Source organism: Prionailurus bengalensis, chromosome C1 (genome assembly GCF_016509475.1).
Source record: "Prionailurus bengalensis isolate Pbe53 chromosome C1, Fcat_Pben_1.1_paternal_pri, whole genome shotgun sequence".
In the NCBI taxonomy this organism is placed as follows: domain Eukaryota; kingdom Metazoa; phylum Chordata; class Mammalia; order Carnivora; family Felidae; genus Prionailurus; species Prionailurus bengalensis.
The window spans coordinates 55,866,664-55,886,767 of NC_057345.1; the positions used below are offsets into that span (position 1 = coordinate 55,866,664).

Consider the following 20,104-nt stretch of genomic DNA (forward strand, 5'->3'; position numbering starts at 1 on the left):
GTGAGTTCGAGCCCCATGTTGGGTGTACAGAGTACTTAAATAAAATCTTTAAAAACAAAGCAAATAAAAAACAACAGAGGTCTTGCATTCTGACATGTACCAGATTTTGTCCTATCACAGATACATTTACCAAGGTATTTTTGATGGTGAAAGCCTTTTCACCCAACAGAACTCTCACAATAGTTTATGAGAGAGCTGTTCACTCTTTGCTTCGTAGACAAACCTGTCAGAAAAGCTAACTTATACTAAGTTTAGATCATTTCTTACGGAGCAGAAAGAAAACTGAAGGAGACCGTGGGACAGCTTTTCCTGATTAGCACACTCTTACCAATAGGAGAGGCTGACAATGACAGTAGGAACACTGGCTTGAGACCTGCTTTCAGCACTGCCCACAAAGGTACAAGAAGTACTAGAGACATTGGACACATTTTGGACATTGCCTTACACCCACCGTACACCCTCTTACACCCACCTTACACCCTCTTACACCCACTAGGGGGCGCACTAAAAACTTACTTTTCTGTGGGGACTACTTGCATCAGTCTCTTAACCTCTCCAAGCTTCAGCTCCCTCAGGATGGGGAGATGTGAGGACTAAATGTGACAATAGATGTAAAGTTTCTGACTCATGGTATGGCCCAATAAATGATAGTTTCTCCCTATCACTCACCCAAATATACATTAGAATAAAATATTAGAATAAATATTAAAAATAAATACATTAGTGTATATATATGTGTGTGTATATATATATATTGTATATATACGTGTGTATATAGTGTATATATATATGTGTGTGTGTATGTATATATATGTATATTATATATATATACATACACATTAGAATAAAAGAAGTTCATCTAGAAAGACCCAGCTGGCTCCTCAGATGGCAGTTCTTTGGGATTCACAGCTTGTCTCCTTGTGACAACAAGGCCTGTTGGCTCTGGAAAAAAAAGAATTCTGGATCTCCACCCTCCCAAAATTGTTGACCTGATGTCTGCTGTTGATGTTCCACATCAGAATATACCACAACCTTGCAATTAGACAAGCTGCTTTCCAACATTGGGCCAGAGAGTGACTGGGGATTCCAACTATGAAACATGGTGCCCCCTGGTGACCAGTTGTCTCAGGCTTGCCAACAGAAGGAGCAGGAGTAGAGGGATCACTAGTCAAGAGCCTTGGATTCCAACCTCAGCTCCTCCATCTATCCCTTGAGAGCCCTTAAGCAAGTCACTTCATGTCCCAGACTCAATTTCCCTATTGGTAAAATGAAATGTTGAATGAACTGTTAAACTGTAGAATCCTGCCTGGTTCTGAAGTTCTGTGATGATATTCCATTACATCAAGACCAAGTATAATCTGGAGGTGATGTATTACATGCATTATTTGCAAACTTTATGTTATTATTTTTTTAAAAAGCCAAATTGCACTGTTTTCAGTTGCTTCAGGAGACTATGTGCCCATCTGGATAAATACCTGTTTTCCTTTTGGCTCATTGAGTTTTTTGTTCCATGGACCGTGTTGGACAAATTGTGCCTGTTTTCAAATTGGTGAAGGAGACCAATTGCCTGAGTGATGTTAACCTTTATCCTAAAACTTGAGCTTAATATTTTATATAAGCATAACTTGTATGTGTATATGTATAAGCATACGTGTATGTGTATACATATATATACATATACATATATATACACACATATTTATACATACATTTACACATATGTATAAATATGGGATTCCATATTTATTTCTCTAACTACCTAACTCCACCTTCACCTTCTCAATGATATTTTCAACTCCGAAATATGGGATGTGGAGGGGAAAATGCAAGGGTTTGGGTCCAGGCCCTTCACTACCCTCTAGGAACCTTCACTCATCTTTCAGATCCACATCTCTGTTCACTAGATCACTGCAGTGTGTGGTGTGTGGAAATGAGCTAGATTTCCACAGCAGTCCCTAGGAAGTTCATTGGATCCAAGATGATTTGGCATTTCCCCCTTCTTCCAGCACTCTCCCATAGGATTGAAGGAGATTGCTGATGTGTCTATGAAGGACAGTGAGAGGAAGGTAGTGAGGGTTGAGTTGCAAGGTGTTTTTTTCAATTAGGGCTCTATTTTCTCAGTTGTCAGAGTAAGACTGAAGCCCCTTGTGTTCCTGTCAAGAATGGGGAGCTTTGTGAGCACAGTTAACTCTTGAGGAGTGCCCTAAGGGATATATGGTGTGAGGGTAGAATAATAGTCCTATCTCTGGACCTACAGAGGAGATAGGGAAGGATAGAGTAATAGCTAAGGGAATTATCTTCTCCAGCCAGCTTTTGCTTTAACTTATCCTTTTTTTCTCCTGTGACAAAAGGCATGTTTATTTTTTATTTTTTATTTTATTTTAATTTACATCCAAGTTAGTTAGCATATAGTGCAACAATGATTTCAGGAGTAGATTCCTTAATGCCCCTTACCCATTTAGCCCATCCCCTCTCCTGCAACCCTTCCAGTAACCCCTGTTGTTCTCCATATTTAAGAGTCTCTTATGTTTTGTCACCCTTCCTGATTGTATATTATTTTTGCTTCCCTTCCCTTATGTTCATCTGTTTTGTCTCTTAAAGTCCTCATATGGGTGAAGTCATATATTTGTCTTTCCCTGACTAATTTCACTTAGCATAATACCCTCTAGTCCCATCCACGTAGCTGCAAATTGCAAGATTTCATTCTTTTTGATTGCTGAGTAATACTCCATTGTATATATATACCACATCTTCTTTATCCATTCATTCATTGATGGACATTTGGGCTCTTTCCATACTTTGGCTATTGTTGATAGTGCTGCTATAAACATTGGGGTACAAAGGGCATATTTATTAATAACAGTTCAGAATATCGCAATTTCAAAAGCACTCACTTTAATCTAAACAACAGGCCTATAAAATTGACTGTGGTGTACAATTAAAATATTAACTTTCTTGGTTCTTGCCAGAACACAAAAATGTCTTCTAGGGAAAGACTGAATGTGCACCCAAAAGAGCCCTCAGCAACATGGCATTCATCTGGTGCATTGACCATGGTTTAAGATCCAGTCCTGGACCTTGTGGATCCAGAAGGGCACCTAGGATAGGACCTGCATTAATCAAGTTCCCAGAGACTGAAATATAAAAAGCTAGATGTTCATGGATTAATTTATAGTGATGAATGCAGCTGTTGGGCTAACTAGGAGGCTTGAGTCAGCAGATAGGAACATTCTCTCTCAGCATGCTAATTATTTCAGAAGCCAAATTATAATCAGAAGGCCAATTTATTCACTTAAAGTGAAAAACATAAATTTTAAGTAAACCAGATGTTCCTGTTATCCCAGTCTCTCCTGAAAGATAAACTTCACAGGAAACAAAATTATTAGAAGATTGCTTGAGGGGCAGGGAATCAGAGAAAGGGGCATTTGGCAGTCCTAAAATGTGTCTTTTAGCAGCTGCACCCATGAAGGAATAGCCTTGCCAAGAAAATGGTAATGCTTAAGTCTCACGGGTTAAACCTTTTTCTCCCTGTACTAGGCATGGACGGGCACTGCCATTGCTGGCCTTGGCAGCTCTCCATTTTCATTGCTTCTGTTTCCCATGGTCCTTATCCAAACAGGGTTACAATACAAATAATTAGTTTTCTGCTTACTTTCTGGGATCCCTCCCAAATGATCTCAATTGGAATTCTTGCAATTCCAAAACTCATTAGTCACACATTTATAAACAGTGTCTTACTTTCCTAGGACAGATGGCTAATCCAGTTCATGAAGTGTGGATTTTACTAGTTTAGCTCTTGAAAATCTCACTTTTGATTTAATGAGCAGCATTACACTTTCTACATAAAAAGTGTGTGTGTGTGTGTGTGTGTGTGTGTGTGTGTGTATTTCACAGATTTAAAAATGGAGATTCAGAGGTGCTGAATGCCTTGCGTTGGCTCACACAGCTAGTAATTGGTGGGGCTGGAACTGAAACCTAGATCATCTGAGTTCAGATTCCGCTCTTGTTCCATTGGATGTAATTGAGTTTTCTACTGCTGGAAGTTTCATTTTGAAACAAGAAAGGAAAATCAATGTGTCTTTAAGAATTAGCTTTAAAAAATATTAACTGATTTTTTCCCCTAAATGGTGGGTTTTGGTGGAGGCACAAAAATATGCAGTGCAGCAGATGAGAAGATATAAATAAGTCATTCGGATGTAACCTGCTGCTACAGGAGCCATAAGGTCCAGGCACAAAGATCCAGCGACCTTGTTTGAGACTACACAGTAAATGGATGTGTTTCTTTACAGAATATGAGTGTATCTGAGGCAAGAGGGAAAATCCTCCACTATCTAGTGACCTTGCAGGAGGTGGCAGGGGGGAAAGTCACAATGCAGAACATCACAGAACACACCTCCTGGACCTGGATCATTCCCAGAACTGGAAACTGGGCTGCAACTGTGTCTGCAACCAACTCAAAAGGCAGTTCCCCGCCTACTCGTATTAACATAACGGACCTGTGTGAGGCAGGTAAGTACCAAGTTTCCTTCAATTATTGCCTGTGGGAAACTGTATCTTACTTACCTCATATCTCCCACCGGCTCAGCCCAGGGCCTGGCATGAGTAACACAGGAGTTTGGAGCTAACAGCCTTCAGAGGCTCTTTTGCACCTGGCCTTGGACAAGTGAATTAACATGTCTGAACTTCAGTTTCCCCCTCTCCAAAGTAGGGATTATATTATCTGTCTTGCAGCTCATTGTCAGATTAAATAAAGACTAATCTATAGTAGGTGCTTAACAAATGTTAGGAAATATTAGTTACATTAAATTGAACACTAATATTTGGCTAATTTTTCTAGGAGCAAGAATAGCATGTGTTGTCAAGTTCTAGAAAAAAATATTCTACACTTAAGCATATTTTAAAACCAATAGTGTTGAAATTCTGGCTGTACTGAAATCATAGTAAAATTTTTCTGTACTATAGCTCTTTATTACACAAATTTAGATATGTACCAATTATCTATATTGAAAATCTCCTGACTAGCTGTACACATTTTACAGTTGCATGCTCTGAAAACTAATTTCTCAAGATAAAAGCCTATGATTAGTCAATAAAATGGATATAAATGCTGTTTCTCAAATCTGTATTATAAATAGATTCCATGTCAAGATCACTGGCCTAACTTTTCCAAAAATGCCTAATAAAACTATAATTAAATCCTTTCTTAAAATCCAGTGGAACAATCTTATCTACATGTGAGTCTGGCAATCATCATTTGAAAGAAGTTTCTACTCAAACATGATTATTTTATATACACTGTTAAATCTTAGTTATATATCTTTTCAGTCATACAGCCATAAACATAGAGATAATAGAGTAGCTAAAAATAACTAGAAGAAAATACAAATAAATATTGATGTAACTTTGGGTTGGTATATGAGTTGGGAATTGCTCTTAGCAATAAGGGGTTGCTCTTACCAGAGGTCTGACTAAAGTGTCTTTTATTAATTCTCTCACATATAAGAAGTTCAGAGGTAGACAGCTCAGGGCTGATGGGACAACTTGGTGATTCCAGGCTCCTTCTTTCTGTTCCCTCTGCCAAGTTGGCTTCCATCCTCAAGATGGAAGTGGTCCAAGATGGCTGCCAGAGCTCTAGCTACTTTCTTCTAGGAAAAGAAGGAAGAGAGGAGGGCCCTCACCCTGAGGAGCTTTGTTCCAGGTCACACAGCACACTTGGAGTCATTGACTCTGCCTGGTCACCTGGTCACAGGTGCAAAGGAGACTTAGAAATATACTCCAGGCAGCAGTGTTCCCTTGCTAAAGATGATGAGGAGAGAGTGTTTGGGAGAATGATAACTGGTAACTGATAACCTCTGACAAATGTGGGTAGGTATCTAAGGCAGAAACCCGAAGGAAAAGATGAATTAACTGTATGGAAAAAAAGCTCAAACTGTATGCATAGAAAAATAAAAATTTTTTAAACACCACAAAGCTTTAAAAATGTAGATAGCAATTTGGGGTACCTGGGTGGCTCAGTCAGTTAGGCGTCTGATTTAGGCTCAGGTCATGATCTCACTGCTCCTGAGTTTGAGCCCTGAGTCGGGCTCTGTGCTGACAGCTCAGAGCCTGGAGCCTGCTTCAGATTCTGTGTCTCCCTGTTTCTCTGCCCCTCCCCTTCTCATGCTCTCTCTCTCTCTCATAAATAAATCAACATTAAAAATTTTTTAAATAAATGAAATGTTTTAAAATGTAAATAGCAATTTAAGAAGTGTTTATATCACATTTTCAGCAAAAGGAGATTATCTATCTATTTTTTCAAATAAATAAGTGACCAGGGGATATGAACTGGCAACTCAAAAAATAAATAGAAAAGTAGCAATAAAGATGTGAAAATATGTTCAACCTAACTAGCAATCAATGACATGCAACTTTTGAAAAAACATGAGAAACCAAATCAGACTGAGAAAGAATAAGTAGAGTTAGTATAACCCATGTGGGGAGTGTGTGGGGAAGAGATACCCTTGTAGCCTGCTGGTGGGTATGTAAATTTGTACAACTTTCTGAAGACATTTGGCCATATGTAACAAACTTCAAATACTAATATATCTTTGACCAAAAAATTTTACCATTAGAAATGAATCCTCAGCAAATGGTAAGTGCTTAGAAGTGTAGGCACAAAGATGTTTGTGGAAAAAATTTTGAAATAGTGAAACACCACAAACAACCTAACTGTTAAATAATAGAGAATGGACTGGTTTAATGTATCATGACTCTCACCTGCCTAATCCCACACTAGCATTAAAGTGATATTCTAATTGTGCTTTTATTGACAAGCAAAAATGCACATAATAAGTAAAAAGGTAGACTTTTTGTAGTATGTATGGGATGATGCTATTTAAAATATGTGTTGGGGTGCCTGGGTGGCTCAGTCAGTTAAGCATCTGACTCTTGATTTCACCTCAGGTCATGATCTCATGGTTCATGAGTTCAATTCCCACATCAGGCCCTTTACTAACAATGTGGAGCCTGCTTAAGATTGTCTCTCCCTGTCTCTCTGCCCAGGCCCCACTCACACTCTGTCTCTCTAAATAAATAAATGAAATAAAATAAAATAAAATAAAATAAAATAAAATAAAATAAAATAAAATAAAATAAAATAATAAAATATGTATTAACGGGGTGCCTAGGTGACTCAGTTGGTTAAGCATCCAACTCTTGGTTTCGGCTCAGGTCGTGATCTCACAATTGTGAGATCGAGCCCCAAGTTGGGTTCCTTGCTGGACATGGAGCCTGCTTCAAACTCTCTCTTTCCATCTCCCCCACTTTCCCCACCCTTTCTCAAAAAAAAAAAAAAAAAAAGAAAAGAAAAAATGTATTTATATGACTACACATTTTTTGTATCTTAAAAAAAAATCTAGTAGAATGTATATGAAAATGTTAATAGAGGTCATGACTGCATCATAAGATTACAGGTGATTTTCCCTCTCTTTTGCTTTTTTTTATAAGTGTATTTATTTATTTTGAAAGAAAGAGAGAGAGAGTGAGCAGGGAAGGACAGAGAGAGAGAGGAGAATCCCAAGCAGGCTCTGAGCTATCAGCACAGAGAGCTTAACCTGGGGCTCGATCTCATGAACTAAGCTGAAACCAAAAGTTGAATGCTTAACCATCTGAGCCACCCAGGGACTCCCCACTTTTGCTTTCTGTATTTTTTTAAAAAATTTTCTCCAGTAAGTACTGCATATATAATTTTTAATATACCCTGTGGGGGTATTGAACTCATACCACTATTTAGTATCCTGCTGTTGTTAAAATGTAATATGTCAGAACCTTCTTCAAATGCCACTGCAGTTGGGTCTTGAGAATATAATCTTGGTGAATTTTCTGGGCCTGTTCCAAGTGTTTTATTTATTTTTTTAATGTTTATTTAGAGAGAGGGAGAGAGGGAGAGAGGGCACACACTCAGAGGAGGGACAGAGAGAGAGAGAGGAAGAGAGAGAATACCAAACAGGCTCCATGCTGTCCGTGCTGTCAGTGCAGAGCCCAACGTGGGGCTCGATACCACAAACCTGAGATCATGACCTGAGCCAAAAAAATCAAGAGTCTGGCGCTTAACTGACTGGGTCACCCAGGCACTCCTACAGATGCTTTATTTAGATTTGGTAACAACTTCTCTAAATGACACATTCATTATGTTAGAGTTGGCCTCTACTTTATTCATTCAGCAGTCATTTATTGAGCATATACTACATAAGGCAGCTAGAATCCAGCAATAGGTAAAATATACTGTTGAGGTCCTCCAGTTATATTCAGTCATGGGGGGGGGCAAACAAAAACAAATAAACTCTGGTATAGTGAACAAATGCAAGATTAGATGGATGCACAGGGAGCTCTAGGAACAGAGAAAAGCTGAAGCATGGGCTTGAAGAGAATGCCAGGGAAGGAGGTAACATGTGACCCGAGCATGGAGAGCTCTGTGAGCCAGGTGTGGGAGTGGAGGTGTGTGGGTGTGTGGGTTTATTTTAAAGTGAGATCTCAGCAAGCTTGTAAGCTGAGAAAAAGACTTGGGTAGGGAAGAGTATGAGGATTAAGGGGAGAGAAACCCTATTAATGGAATGAAGTCCCTGGGGAGGTGAAAGATGGTGGAAAGCAGTGACAAACAAAACACCTGTTTCTCTCCTCTCAGACTGGATAGGTGTTAAAAAAAGGATGAGGCTCCATACAGATGAACATGCAGGGGAGGTAAGATAGGACAGTACTTGAACTGAGCAATAGCGAAGAGAGTTCTGGTCCTGGAAATCTTGGAGTATCAAGGATCTATGCTTCTCCTAAGATGACACCTGAACCACCCAATACCCTGCACGTCCCAGGTGACATAGAGGACACACTGGCAAATTACATGGTCCCACCCTTGAGCGCTCTTGTCTCACACATATTCTGAATGATCTGTAGGGATAACGTACTATGATTTTGTCTCCCTTTCTTTCAGTGTATGTTAATGTATACTCCTCACATACAGAGCTTTCCTTTTAGGAAAAGAAAAATAATACCCCCCACAGGCAGAATTATGTTGATTTTGAGAAAGTAGGGAAAACTTTGTTGTAAAAAAAAAAAAACACCTGACACAGCATTGCCTATAAAGAAGCACAAGAGTGATTTTGTTGGTTTATGATGAAAATTGAATGTGTGCTAAACCCATCAGTCAGCAAGTAAAAACATATTTAATATTTCAGACCAGTCCCTGTACTCAAGAATTCTCAAAACTATGGGAAAAGTCAGAAGCCAGTACAGGGGTGCCTGAGTGGCTCAGTCAGTTGAGTGTCTGACTCTTGATTTCAGCTCAGGTCATGATCTCACAGTTCGTGAGTTTGAGTCCCACATTGAATTCTGTTCTGAAAGTGGAGCCTGCCTAAAATTCTTTCTCTCCCACTCCCTCTGCCCCTCCCCTGCTCTTATATGCTCTCTAAATAAATAGACAAATAAATAAAAAGTTTTTAACAGAAGCCAGTACAGTCATAAACAGAGACCATACAGATGTCAGAGACTGAGGCCCCAGGAGGTGAAATAACCTAGCCAAGATCAACAGATCCAATTAGTGGCAGAACTGGACTGGAAAACAAGGCCACCTGTCTCTTAGATGGGTACTTACTGCAAATACCTTATGAACCTTATAACTCTGTTCAGAAGCTCTCAGGGAAAAAGGAGATGGGAAGTTGAATGATTGAGGCTAAAGGAATAATTCTGAAAGGTGATAGAAAGAAGGTGAGTTGTTATCAGAGTTCTGAAGGAGAGAACATGTCCTGACAAACATCATGGGAAGGAAATTCAGGCTGGTTCCTGGCAAATATGATGAGTCAGGCAGAGCAATGCCAAGTTGATTTGCCTAGCAAATTCCAGAGAAAGCAGTGGTCAGAAGGGGTTTCTGGCTATTTTAGTCCATCACCTGGCAAAGGTACTGGAACCTATAGGTGCTCAATAAATATTTACCAAATGAATGCATTTCATTCTCAAAAAAAAAAAAAAAATCATGTGGCATAGCCAGGACATTGATAACAAGGCAAATGAATATAAGGGAACCCCTAGTGGGGAGTTCCAGTCCCTGACAAGATAGCCAATACTCAGGTTATAGGCCCTCACGACCAAGCACAGTACTGAGGATGCCATTGGAGGGACAGGATAGATGGCGGAGTGCAGTGGGGAATAGTGTTGAAAGGGAGTGCTGAAGTAGCACTTTCTGGTTTCACTCCTTCTTATCACTCATATTGCCCTGATATGATCATTTCTTAGACATTTCTACTATGGATCAGGGAAGTCCAGAGAGCAGAACAGGGTAACTTCAGAGAAGCCCCAGCACCTGGCTGTGGAGGGGAGCTTAGAGCAAAGACTGCCTCTGAGCTGGCTGGTCCTTGAGATTTCTCCTGCCATCTACCCCATGGGCCTGGCAATTACAAAAGAGAGTAACAGTCCCAATCCCCCATGCAGAGCAGTGCCAGCCATTAAGACATGAGTACTGGGTTCTGGAGGTACTAAGTATACCTCAGGAGAACCTGAGGACAGGTAGAACACAAGCTAAATCACTGTAGACTCTCTGGCCTGGAACTTTCCACCCTGAAAAGCTCCTCCTCGCCACCTGAACTTACTTGGAGAAGCACAAACTACAGTGAAGCTTTCATTGTCTCCCAACAGAAAGATAAAGGCCAAGGCTGCAACAGCAACCCAAGAAAATAAGACATCCCAAAGGAGAAAATTAGGAGAAATCTGAGGGGCACAAGTTCTGGGAAAGAAAGGCAACAAAGGGAACAACATGTACCATAGAAAATCTCACTAATGCCACAGAAAGAACAAGAGTTGAGAATAAGCATAACAAATATCCTTAGAAAGATTAGAGAGGCTGGTAGAAACATGAATCAGTCAAGTCAGGTGGTTATGAAGAAGCCCCAAATGAAGAGAGTCGGTATGGAAAGTTTAATTGTTGAAATAACACAGCCAATGCGTTGAATCGCAGAAAGGACTCAAGACCGAGCGAGTGGAAGTTTGGGTGAGAGACTTCCAAAAGGCATCAAAATCCAGGAAAGAAGTTGAAAAATGAGAAAACTTAAAAGACTGAAAGAAGAGAAAGAGAAATTATGACAACTACTTAAAAGGAGTCCCAGGCAGAGAAAAAACTAAATGAAGGGGAAAAAATACTTGAAAATATTTATTAAAAAATCTTACTGTGCGTACTGCTCTAGTACAGGACATCAGTAGTGGGGCAGGCTATGCATATGTGGGGTCGGGGTACACAGAAAGGCTCTGCACCTTCCCCTCATGCTGCTGTGAACTTAAAGCTTCTCTAAAAAATCAAATCTGTGAAAAAAAAATTAGTAGAAGGTGGAGGATAGAGAGGTCAAAAAAAAAAAAAAAGAAAATAGTGCAGAATGATCAACAGATTGATCCCAAGAATGTAAAGATGGATAAATATCAGAAAAATGTATTAATGTAATTCATCACAATAATAAAAAAGAGAAAGGGGTATGTTTTTAACAGATACAGAAAAGTATTTGGTGAAAAATATTTTTAATAATATTTTACAAAAATAAACCTAATTGGAAACTATGAAGAAACTAAAATGTTTTAGGTTTTTAAAGACTTGCTACCAAAAACCTTCAGCAAATATCATCTTAATAAAGATGTATAGGCACAGTCTCCTTAAAATTTGCAACAATGAAAACATAAAAGGAAATAAGAGATTTAAAGATTGAAAGGAGGTGATTTTTTTTTTTTTTTGGAAAAAAAATTTTATGCTTATTTCTGATAGAGTGCAAGTGGGTGAGGGGTAGAGACAGAGAAAGAGAGAGAGACAGAATCTGAAGCAGGCTCCGGGCTCTGAGCTGTCAGAGCAGAGCCCAGTGTAGGACTCAAACTCATGAACCGTGAGGTCATGACCTGAGCCAAAGTCGGATGCTCAACCAAATGAGCCATCCAGGTGCCCCGGAAGGAGGGGATGCCTAAGTGTGCAGCTAATAAGATTACTAAGTGGAAAGTTCAACAAAGGCAACAGACAAATTATTAGAACTAATTAGAAACTTTAGCAGTTTACCAGAAATAAGAATGACACACACAAATGGTAGAAAAAGCATTAGAAAATAAGATGTTATTTAAATAGCAGAATACATGTATAAAGTGTCTAGGAATTAGCCTGTAACAAGGAATGCATAAAAACCTTAAGAAGCTATTTTTAAAACTCCATTGAAAGATATAAAAGAGGATCTGGGGCGCCTGGGTGGCTCGGTCAGTTAAGCGTCTGACTTTGGCTCAGGTCATGATCTTGCAGTTTGCGAGTTCAAGCTCCATGTCAGGCTCTGTGCTGACAGCTCAGAGCCTGGAACCTGCTTTGGATTCTGTGTCTCCCTCTCTCTGCTCCTCCCCTGCTCATGCGCTCGCTCTCTCTCTCTCTCTCTCTCTCTCTCTCTATCAGAAATAAACTTAAAAAAATTTATTTTACAAAGATATAAAAGAGGATCTGAAAAATTTCAATTAAACAGCATATTTATGAATGGAACAAATTAACACTGGAACACCATCATTTCACCTTGAATTAAACTATAAATTTAACTTAATTCCAATAAAACATAACAGCTGGAATTTCTGGGGACTCTGATAAACTGATTCAAAAGCTATATGGAAGAATAAAGTGTCATAAATATCCTGGACCACTTTGGAAAATGAAGGGCAAAATGAGGAGGGGAATTTACCAACCAAATAGACATCACAAAGCCTAGTAGTATGAGCAGTGTGTTCTCGCAAAGAAGCTGACCCCAGACATAGACCCGTTAAATATATGGAACTTGGTGTATGGAACTTAGGGATAGTATCCATTAAATACATGGAACTTAGGGATAGTATCACATTTGGAAAAATTGACTCAAAGTGTGGAAAATATAATAAAATCTATTCCCCTTAATAATTGTATTCCCTTAGCTAGATTTGGATTAAAAACTTAAATGTGGCAGGTAAAAACCAGAAGCCAGGAGGAGAAAATGTAATTGAGTATCTTCATGATCCCAAGATGGAAGGATTTCATAAACAAGACTCAAAATGCACAAGCCAGGGGCACCTGGGTTGCTCAATAGATTAAGCATCTGACTCTTGATTTTGGCTCAGGTCATGATCTCCCCATGTCAGGATTCTCCCTCCCTCTCTCTCTGCCCCTTCCCCATTCGTGAGCACACTCTCTCCCTCTTTCTTTCTCTCAGAAATAAACACTTTTTTAAAAAACTGCACAAGCCATAGATAAATTTACCTAAATCAAAGTAAATATTTATGTGCAAACATATCATAAAGTTATCAGACTTAAAAAAAAGCTGAAATATTTCTAGTGTTGAAAGCTGACAAATGATTGATATCTAGAATATAAAACCTATTTCTGTAAATCAGAGAAAAGACAGGAAACTCAACGGAAAAAATGAGTTAAGTATATGAGCAGGGAGTTCACAGAGGGGGAAGTCAGAATGCTAGTAACATATGAAGAAAAGCTCAGCATCATAAGAAATCAGAAAGCAAAAACAAAACCGTAGTTAAAAACTGCTTTGCATCTACCAGATTGGCAAAAATTAGAAAGTCAGAGATACCAAGTATTGGTGGGGAAATAAGAATCCTTACGCTTTGCTTTTGTTTAAAAAAAATTTTTTTTAATGTTTATTTTTGAAGGAGAGAGAGACAGAGTATGATTGGCGGTGGGGAGGGGGGGTGGCGTCCAGAGAGAGAAAGGGAGACACAGAATCTGAATCAGGCTCCAGGCTCTGAGCTGTCAGCACAGAGCCCGACGCAGGGCTCGAACCCACAATCTGCAAGATCATGACCTGAGCCCAAGTCAAAGCTCAACTGACTGAGCCACCCAGGCGCCCCTCCTTATCCTTTTCCTGTTGGAGTGTCAACTGATTGGCTATTTTAGAGATCACTCTGGCTGTGTTTAATGAAATAATACATGTATTTATACTTGAGCAGCTCTGTGCAGATATATCCAGAGACACTCTTGGGACAGGGACACATGAGAATATGGAAGAGAATGTTCATTGCATCCTTGTTTGTGTTAGCAAACAGCTGGAAGGAACTGCCTGATTGTCGCTTGGACAGAAAAAGATTTGAGGTAGCAGTCAGAAGGAATAAGCTGGATTTACATATAGCAGCAGGATGGACATATCCCAGAAATATAATATTAAATGGGAAAGAAAAAGTAAGAAAAAGCATTATATTTACTCCCAGCACATTTCATGAAAATACAAAGCACAAACACAAAGCAACACTAATTTTAAAGGATACGTAGATATCTAAATAAACATATGGGAGGTAGATTAGAAGGATGCATATTATATTCATTACAGCAGGTACCTTTGGGGAATGGAAGATGAAGAGGAAAATAATAACTACACAGGGTCCTTGCACTGATGCCAATTCAGATTTGTTGAAAACAAATATGAAGTCCTTTTTTTTTTAAATAAAGTTCATTTTATTTATTTATTCTGAGGCGAAGGAAATGGGGGAAGGCAGAGAGAGGGGGAGAGAATCCCAACCAGACTCCTAACTGTCAGTGCAGAGCCCGACACAGGGCTCGAACCCACGAACTGTGTAATTATGACCTGAACTAAAATCAAGAGTTGGACGCTTAATCAACTGAGCCACCCAGGCACCCCCCCCCGCCCCCCACTGCCAAATCTGAAGTTCTTAAAAAGAAATTGTTTTTTTGGAAAACTTTGCTGGGATGAGTTGTTTTTTATATCTTTATCCACCTGTGAATTTGTTTTTGTCCTTCCCCCTTTTCCCCATTAAGAGTTGTTGGCTCCTCGTCAGGTCTCTGCAAACTCAGAGGGCGTGGACAACATGATGGTGACCTGGGAGCCCCCTGGGAAAGCCGCCCCTGCTGTCCAGGAGTATGTGGTGGAATGGAGGGAGCCCCATTCCGGAAGTGACACGCAGCCCCCTCTAAACTGGCTGCGGAGCCCCCCCTACAATGTGTCTGCTTTGATTCCAGGTATTTAATTGTTCACCTTCCTTTTGGAGAGTTACTAAGCTCACATTTTTTGGAGGAAGTCGCAGGTGGGAACCCAGAACCTTCTTCAGTTTACAGGTGGCTGCATAAGAGGAATAGTAATGACCTAGGGTCCTTCAGGACAGCACCTCAGAGTATACCACTGCAGGCATAGAATACCAACTGATTGACTAAAATCTCTAGTGTTTATGGAAAATTCATGTGCCTGGCACAGAGCCGTATATGCCAAATGCATCATTGAACCAAACAAACATGGCTGAGAGCTAAGTAGTAATCGGTCAGTGTGATGGGCACCTTTCACTTAGGAGTTTAGGTAATTCTCAGAACAATCTTATGTAGCAACTACTGTAGTCATTGTACAGATGAGGAAACCAGGAGATCTTTCATTACCAATTCTGCATAGTATTTGTGTGATAATGAATCCAGAATTATCTATGTGATAATTAGCATCTCTAGACCCCAAATCCAAATACGTCAGTAGTTACAATCAAGTGATAGAAGGCATCTGAAAAATATATTAAAATGATTGGACAGAACTTAGTCAATGTCACTTTTAGGAATAAGTTCAGCAGAGTAGCTGAAAGTCCAGGTTCTGTGGGTTTAAATCCTGGCTCTGTCACTAGGCTGTGTGACCTAGGGCAAGTTATTTAACTTCTCTTTATCTCAGTTTCTTTATCTGCAAAATGGGCAAAATAATATTGCCTACCCCATTGGGCTATTGTGAGGACTAACTGAATTGATGTAGAGAAAACATTTTGAATAGTGCCTAACACATTTTAAGTACCTGATAATTTAGCTGTCATTGTTGTTATTATATGTGACAGGGCTAACATTCTTACAGGCTTGCAAGCTCTAAATTCTATAATATTTTTGTTACACCATGGCAATCATTACACCTGTCCAGGAGGATATACATGCCCTGCTTACGGAGACAAGACAGATGAAATAAGCAGAGCAGAACATGTGACAACACGTGAGCTAGTCATTAACTGTGTGCCTCTTTTATACTGTAGCTGCTCAGATTTCTAGTGGGTTGCATTCGGTTTTAATCACTACACTTAAAGTCAATGTTGTCTAGATAACCCAGGGAACATCAAAGGAAGATGAGAACAAGTCATTGGAGGTCTGGAACTTTTAATGTGGGAACCATTTAGCCTGTAGAAGAGGATTCTAGATGGGGGTGGGAGGTTTGATGGCTGTTGCTGGCTTTGATGTATACATGAGAAAGAGTATGTGTCCTTTGTTGCTCTGGAGAACACAACTAAATCCTCTATGTGGAAATTATAAGGCAGATGTTAGCTCAATTTTGAGAAAGAAATTTCCTTACACATGATGGTCTCTAATAAGACAATTGATTGGCCCTCAGAGTGGTGCATTACCTGTCACTAGAATTGTTGAAATAGGACCAACTTCCCTTTAGGGCTGTTATGCCCATCAAATCAAATGTAACAGTGTAACTCTAAACTGCTACGAAATTGTAAACGCTTATTATAAACTATATTAGGATTTACCTCTGTGGGATACTTTGAGCCCTGTGGTCCCTACAGTTTCTTCCTTTTAGAAATTCTATAATATTACCCAAATACCATAAAAGAGATGACAGGAGAGAATGTTTTTCATATTTAAGATATTAAATTATTTTTAAGCACTTTATAAATACTCATTTGAATGAAATCAGTATGATATTGGGTGAAATAATTTTACTAGTTAAAGTTGTTCCCCTGCTTGAAAATATTTGGTTAGCTATTAGTGTTGATGTTACATTCTGGAAATAAACACTTAACAAATTAAGTAATTCATACTTATGAATTCAATATGGCGCTCTCCAGTCAGTAAGGTGACTCATTGCCTTCGGATCCTTACCAGCCTTTTCTCATCATCTGGCTAGGTCAGAGTTGGGTGTTTTGGAATATATCCTGAAGGTCAGAATACCATCCGGCTCCTAGATTATAGGTTTATGGGCCCAGGCTAGAGACTATCAGCCCTGTCTTGTGTGGGTAAAAATGGTTCTGACCATATAGATCCACTTCTTATATAAATATGTAGATATCTATCTGTAGATGTCTAGAAATACCTTCCCTGATGCCTAGGCTATTTGGGTCCCTCTTCTGCATGCTTCCACTGGACTTCCTCTATGATCATTCTTCATTACTGATCATTTAATGTTTGTCTTCTCCCAAATTTAATAGGTGAAATTAGCTTTCTGCAAAAAATCCACCATAGCTATAGTTTAAAAACATGGAACAGAGCCTTTGTCCAAGGGTGCCAGGTATATATGTATGCACGGGAGTAGTGGGAAATAGGCCTGGAAGTTGGGGCCAGACTATAGAAAGAAATAAAAAAACTTAGGAATGTGGACTTTGTGCACTGGACGGCAAAACTAAGGAATTTGGAGCTAATGATTAGGGTGTGTTTGTGTAAGAATTAGCCAATAAAACAGGGGTCCTTAAGGTCAGAACCAGGGAACAAGCTTATTAGGGCTCTCCTCTGCATGCAAAGGGAAAAGTCAACTAAGTTATGGATCCACATTTTCTTCCCTCCTCCACTAAGGGTGGGCTATTCACAAAAAGAAGCCACAGCTTCTGATGCAGCAGTCCCAAAGCCTCTGAACTCACATTTTGCACGGCAAAATGCAGTGATACTATTTGCCTAATGAGCTCGTCTGGAATTCCCACAGCTATACACAGGCACAGTGGTTGGCCGGATGCTTCCAGGACCAGCGACAGCAGCCAGGCCCTAGCCCCTCCCAGATGAAATATGATTCCTTATTCCTTGTTGCCCTTTTGGCTCCTGGGTCTGCATGCCACTGTGAAGAAGCTTTGGATGACTGGACTAAGCTCACTGTGGCCTTTTCTGTGTATCACCTGGTTCATGAATATGAATGGGAACTCACCATGGCATGAGTTCGGATCTCCTTGTGGTCTCTTCCAACAGTATTGGTTACACATCTGAGGTTTCTGTAGGGCACTTGCTGGAATGTTTAAGGAACAATGGATTTTCATATAAAACACACCTTATTTAGTAAATTATTCTGCGATACAAAATTCCTCTTCCCCCAAAATAAAATGTTAAAATCGTCAGTGTAGGGAATCAGATCTGCATTAAACAATATGGGAGACAGCCCTTACTCTGACCACATAATCCTATCATTGCCTAGTAGGGATTCGCTCCCTTTTCCCTTTAAATTTCCATTGGGAATTTAAAGATATGTCCTTGGCAGTGTCTATGAGAAGGGCCTTTTCTTTACAGGAAGAAGAATCTAAAATTCATGGAAATAAGGAATTTTGACGGGAAAGAGCAACTCGCCAGCAAACTTCATGACTCACAGAAAATTGCAAAGTGTGGCATTTTAAAAGCTAGGAAGGGGCAGTAACGTTCCTAGGTATCCTCCTCATCTCCAGGCTGTCAAGCAAGTGAAATGTGACTGGAGCATAGAGGGGGAGGCGGGGGGGAGGAGGGGAAGGAACAAGGGGTTGGATTACACTGAGCATGCCCTGGTTAGAATGTGCCATCCCGCAGCCCTGTCAGATCCCCAAAAGCGTCTGTGGAGTTAGAAGAGGGTTCAGGTTCAAAACAACAGTCACACTTCTCTGCAAATAGCAAATGATTTGCTTGTAGAAGTCAGTGGGTTTTGCGGGTTTTTTGTTTTGTTTTGTTTTTTGGTTTTTTTCCTTGTGAGTTTTGTTTCAAAAGCAGTCTCTGTGGTTATATTTAAATCTTTGTTGGAAATGGAATAGCTTTTTGTCTCCTTAATCATGTTGATCCCGGAAAGAAGCTTCAGGTCTGCCTGTTGGCTCACCTTGAGGTGAACTTGAGAGGTAGGAGCAGTTGCTTCCAGAAGCCAGCAACTTGGCAAACAGGATGCTGAGATTTTGTGACTTAGGTCATCCCTTCACCCTCAGTCCAGAAATTTTTAAATGTCTCCCTTTAGTGACTCACATGTGATGCCAAACCTGTTGTAAGAACTCCCTTTTCCTTGCAGGGAACATAAAACCCTACAGCTGTTATGAAATCTGCGTGTGTGCACTGTCGGGGGACCAGAGAGGATGCAGCTCCATCCGGAGTAACTCTAAGCACAAAGGTGAGCCTTGGAACCTTTTGCCGAATTTTACTTTAGTTCAATAGTTTGGATTTAAAGGGTGACAAAAGCTTTCTGTGTTCTACTTTGCAGCACCACTGAGTGGCCCCCACATTAATGCCATCTCAGAGGAAAAGGGGAACATTGTGATTTCATGGAACGAAATTCCAGCCCAGGAGCAAATGGGTTGCATCCTCCATTACAGGATATATTGGAAGGAACAGGACTCTAATTCCCAGCCTCAACTTTGTGGTATGTGTGAGGCACAAATGCAGTGGGGCCTTTCTTATTTAGATGTTGGGAAAACACAAGTATGCGCATGTGCATACATACACACAGGTGCTAACACTGTGACTGGCACATAGTAGGTGCTCAGTAAATATTTGTGAAATTAATTGAGTGAAAAAAAATGGAACATATCTAAACACACACGTACACAGAGTTACTGACTATATGTTATGTGCCAAGCAAATTGAAGAAATGAAGGTAATGGACTAGGCTCTCAAGGAGCTACTCACATGGGGAGATATTTCAAAAAGCAGTAACAGCTGGGGTGCCTGGGTGGCTCAGTTTGTTAAGTGTCCAACTTCAGCTCAGGTCATGATCTCATGGTTTGTGGGTTCAAGCCCCACGTCGGGCTCTATGCTGACAGCTCAGAGCCTGGACCCAGCTTCAGATTCTGTGTCTCCCTCTCTCTCTGCTCCTCCCCCACTCATGCTCTGTCTCTCTCAAAAATGTATCAGTGTTAAAAAAATTTAAAAAGAAAAAGCAGTAACAGCACATCAGTACTATTATATAGACCCTTGAGGTGTGTAAGGGATGAGTTAGAACTTCCGAATCCCCCACATTTGCAAACACTATCATAGCATATTATTTTCTCCTTAAAATGGGTAAAATACAATACAGTTATGTAGCTTCTTATGACCCATAATTATTCTATAACTATAAAAATCTAAAGCAATTAAATTCTGGCTAGAACATTATCTCAAATGATTTCATCTCTCATTTATGTACCAGCTCCA

The 20,104-nt window shown here is 39.9% G+C and overlaps 1 protein-coding gene across 1 annotated transcript in view; it reads left to right on the top strand.

The window, feature by feature from the left end:
- The window catches only part of IL12RB2 (interleukin 12 receptor subunit beta 2), a 77,744-nt gene that overhangs the window by 42,111 nt on the left and 15,529 nt on the right, over positions 1-20,104 (top strand). Inside the window, exons 9-12 of the mRNA XM_043575221.1 lie at positions 4,290-4,509; positions 14,786-14,986; positions 18,987-19,085; positions 19,176-19,334. Of these exons, the coding sequence (XP_043431156.1) occupies positions 4,290-4,509; positions 14,786-14,986; positions 18,987-19,085; positions 19,176-19,334 (679 nt within the window). The remainder of the gene's footprint in view (positions 1-4,289; positions 4,510-14,785; positions 14,987-18,986; positions 19,086-19,175; positions 19,335-20,104) is intronic.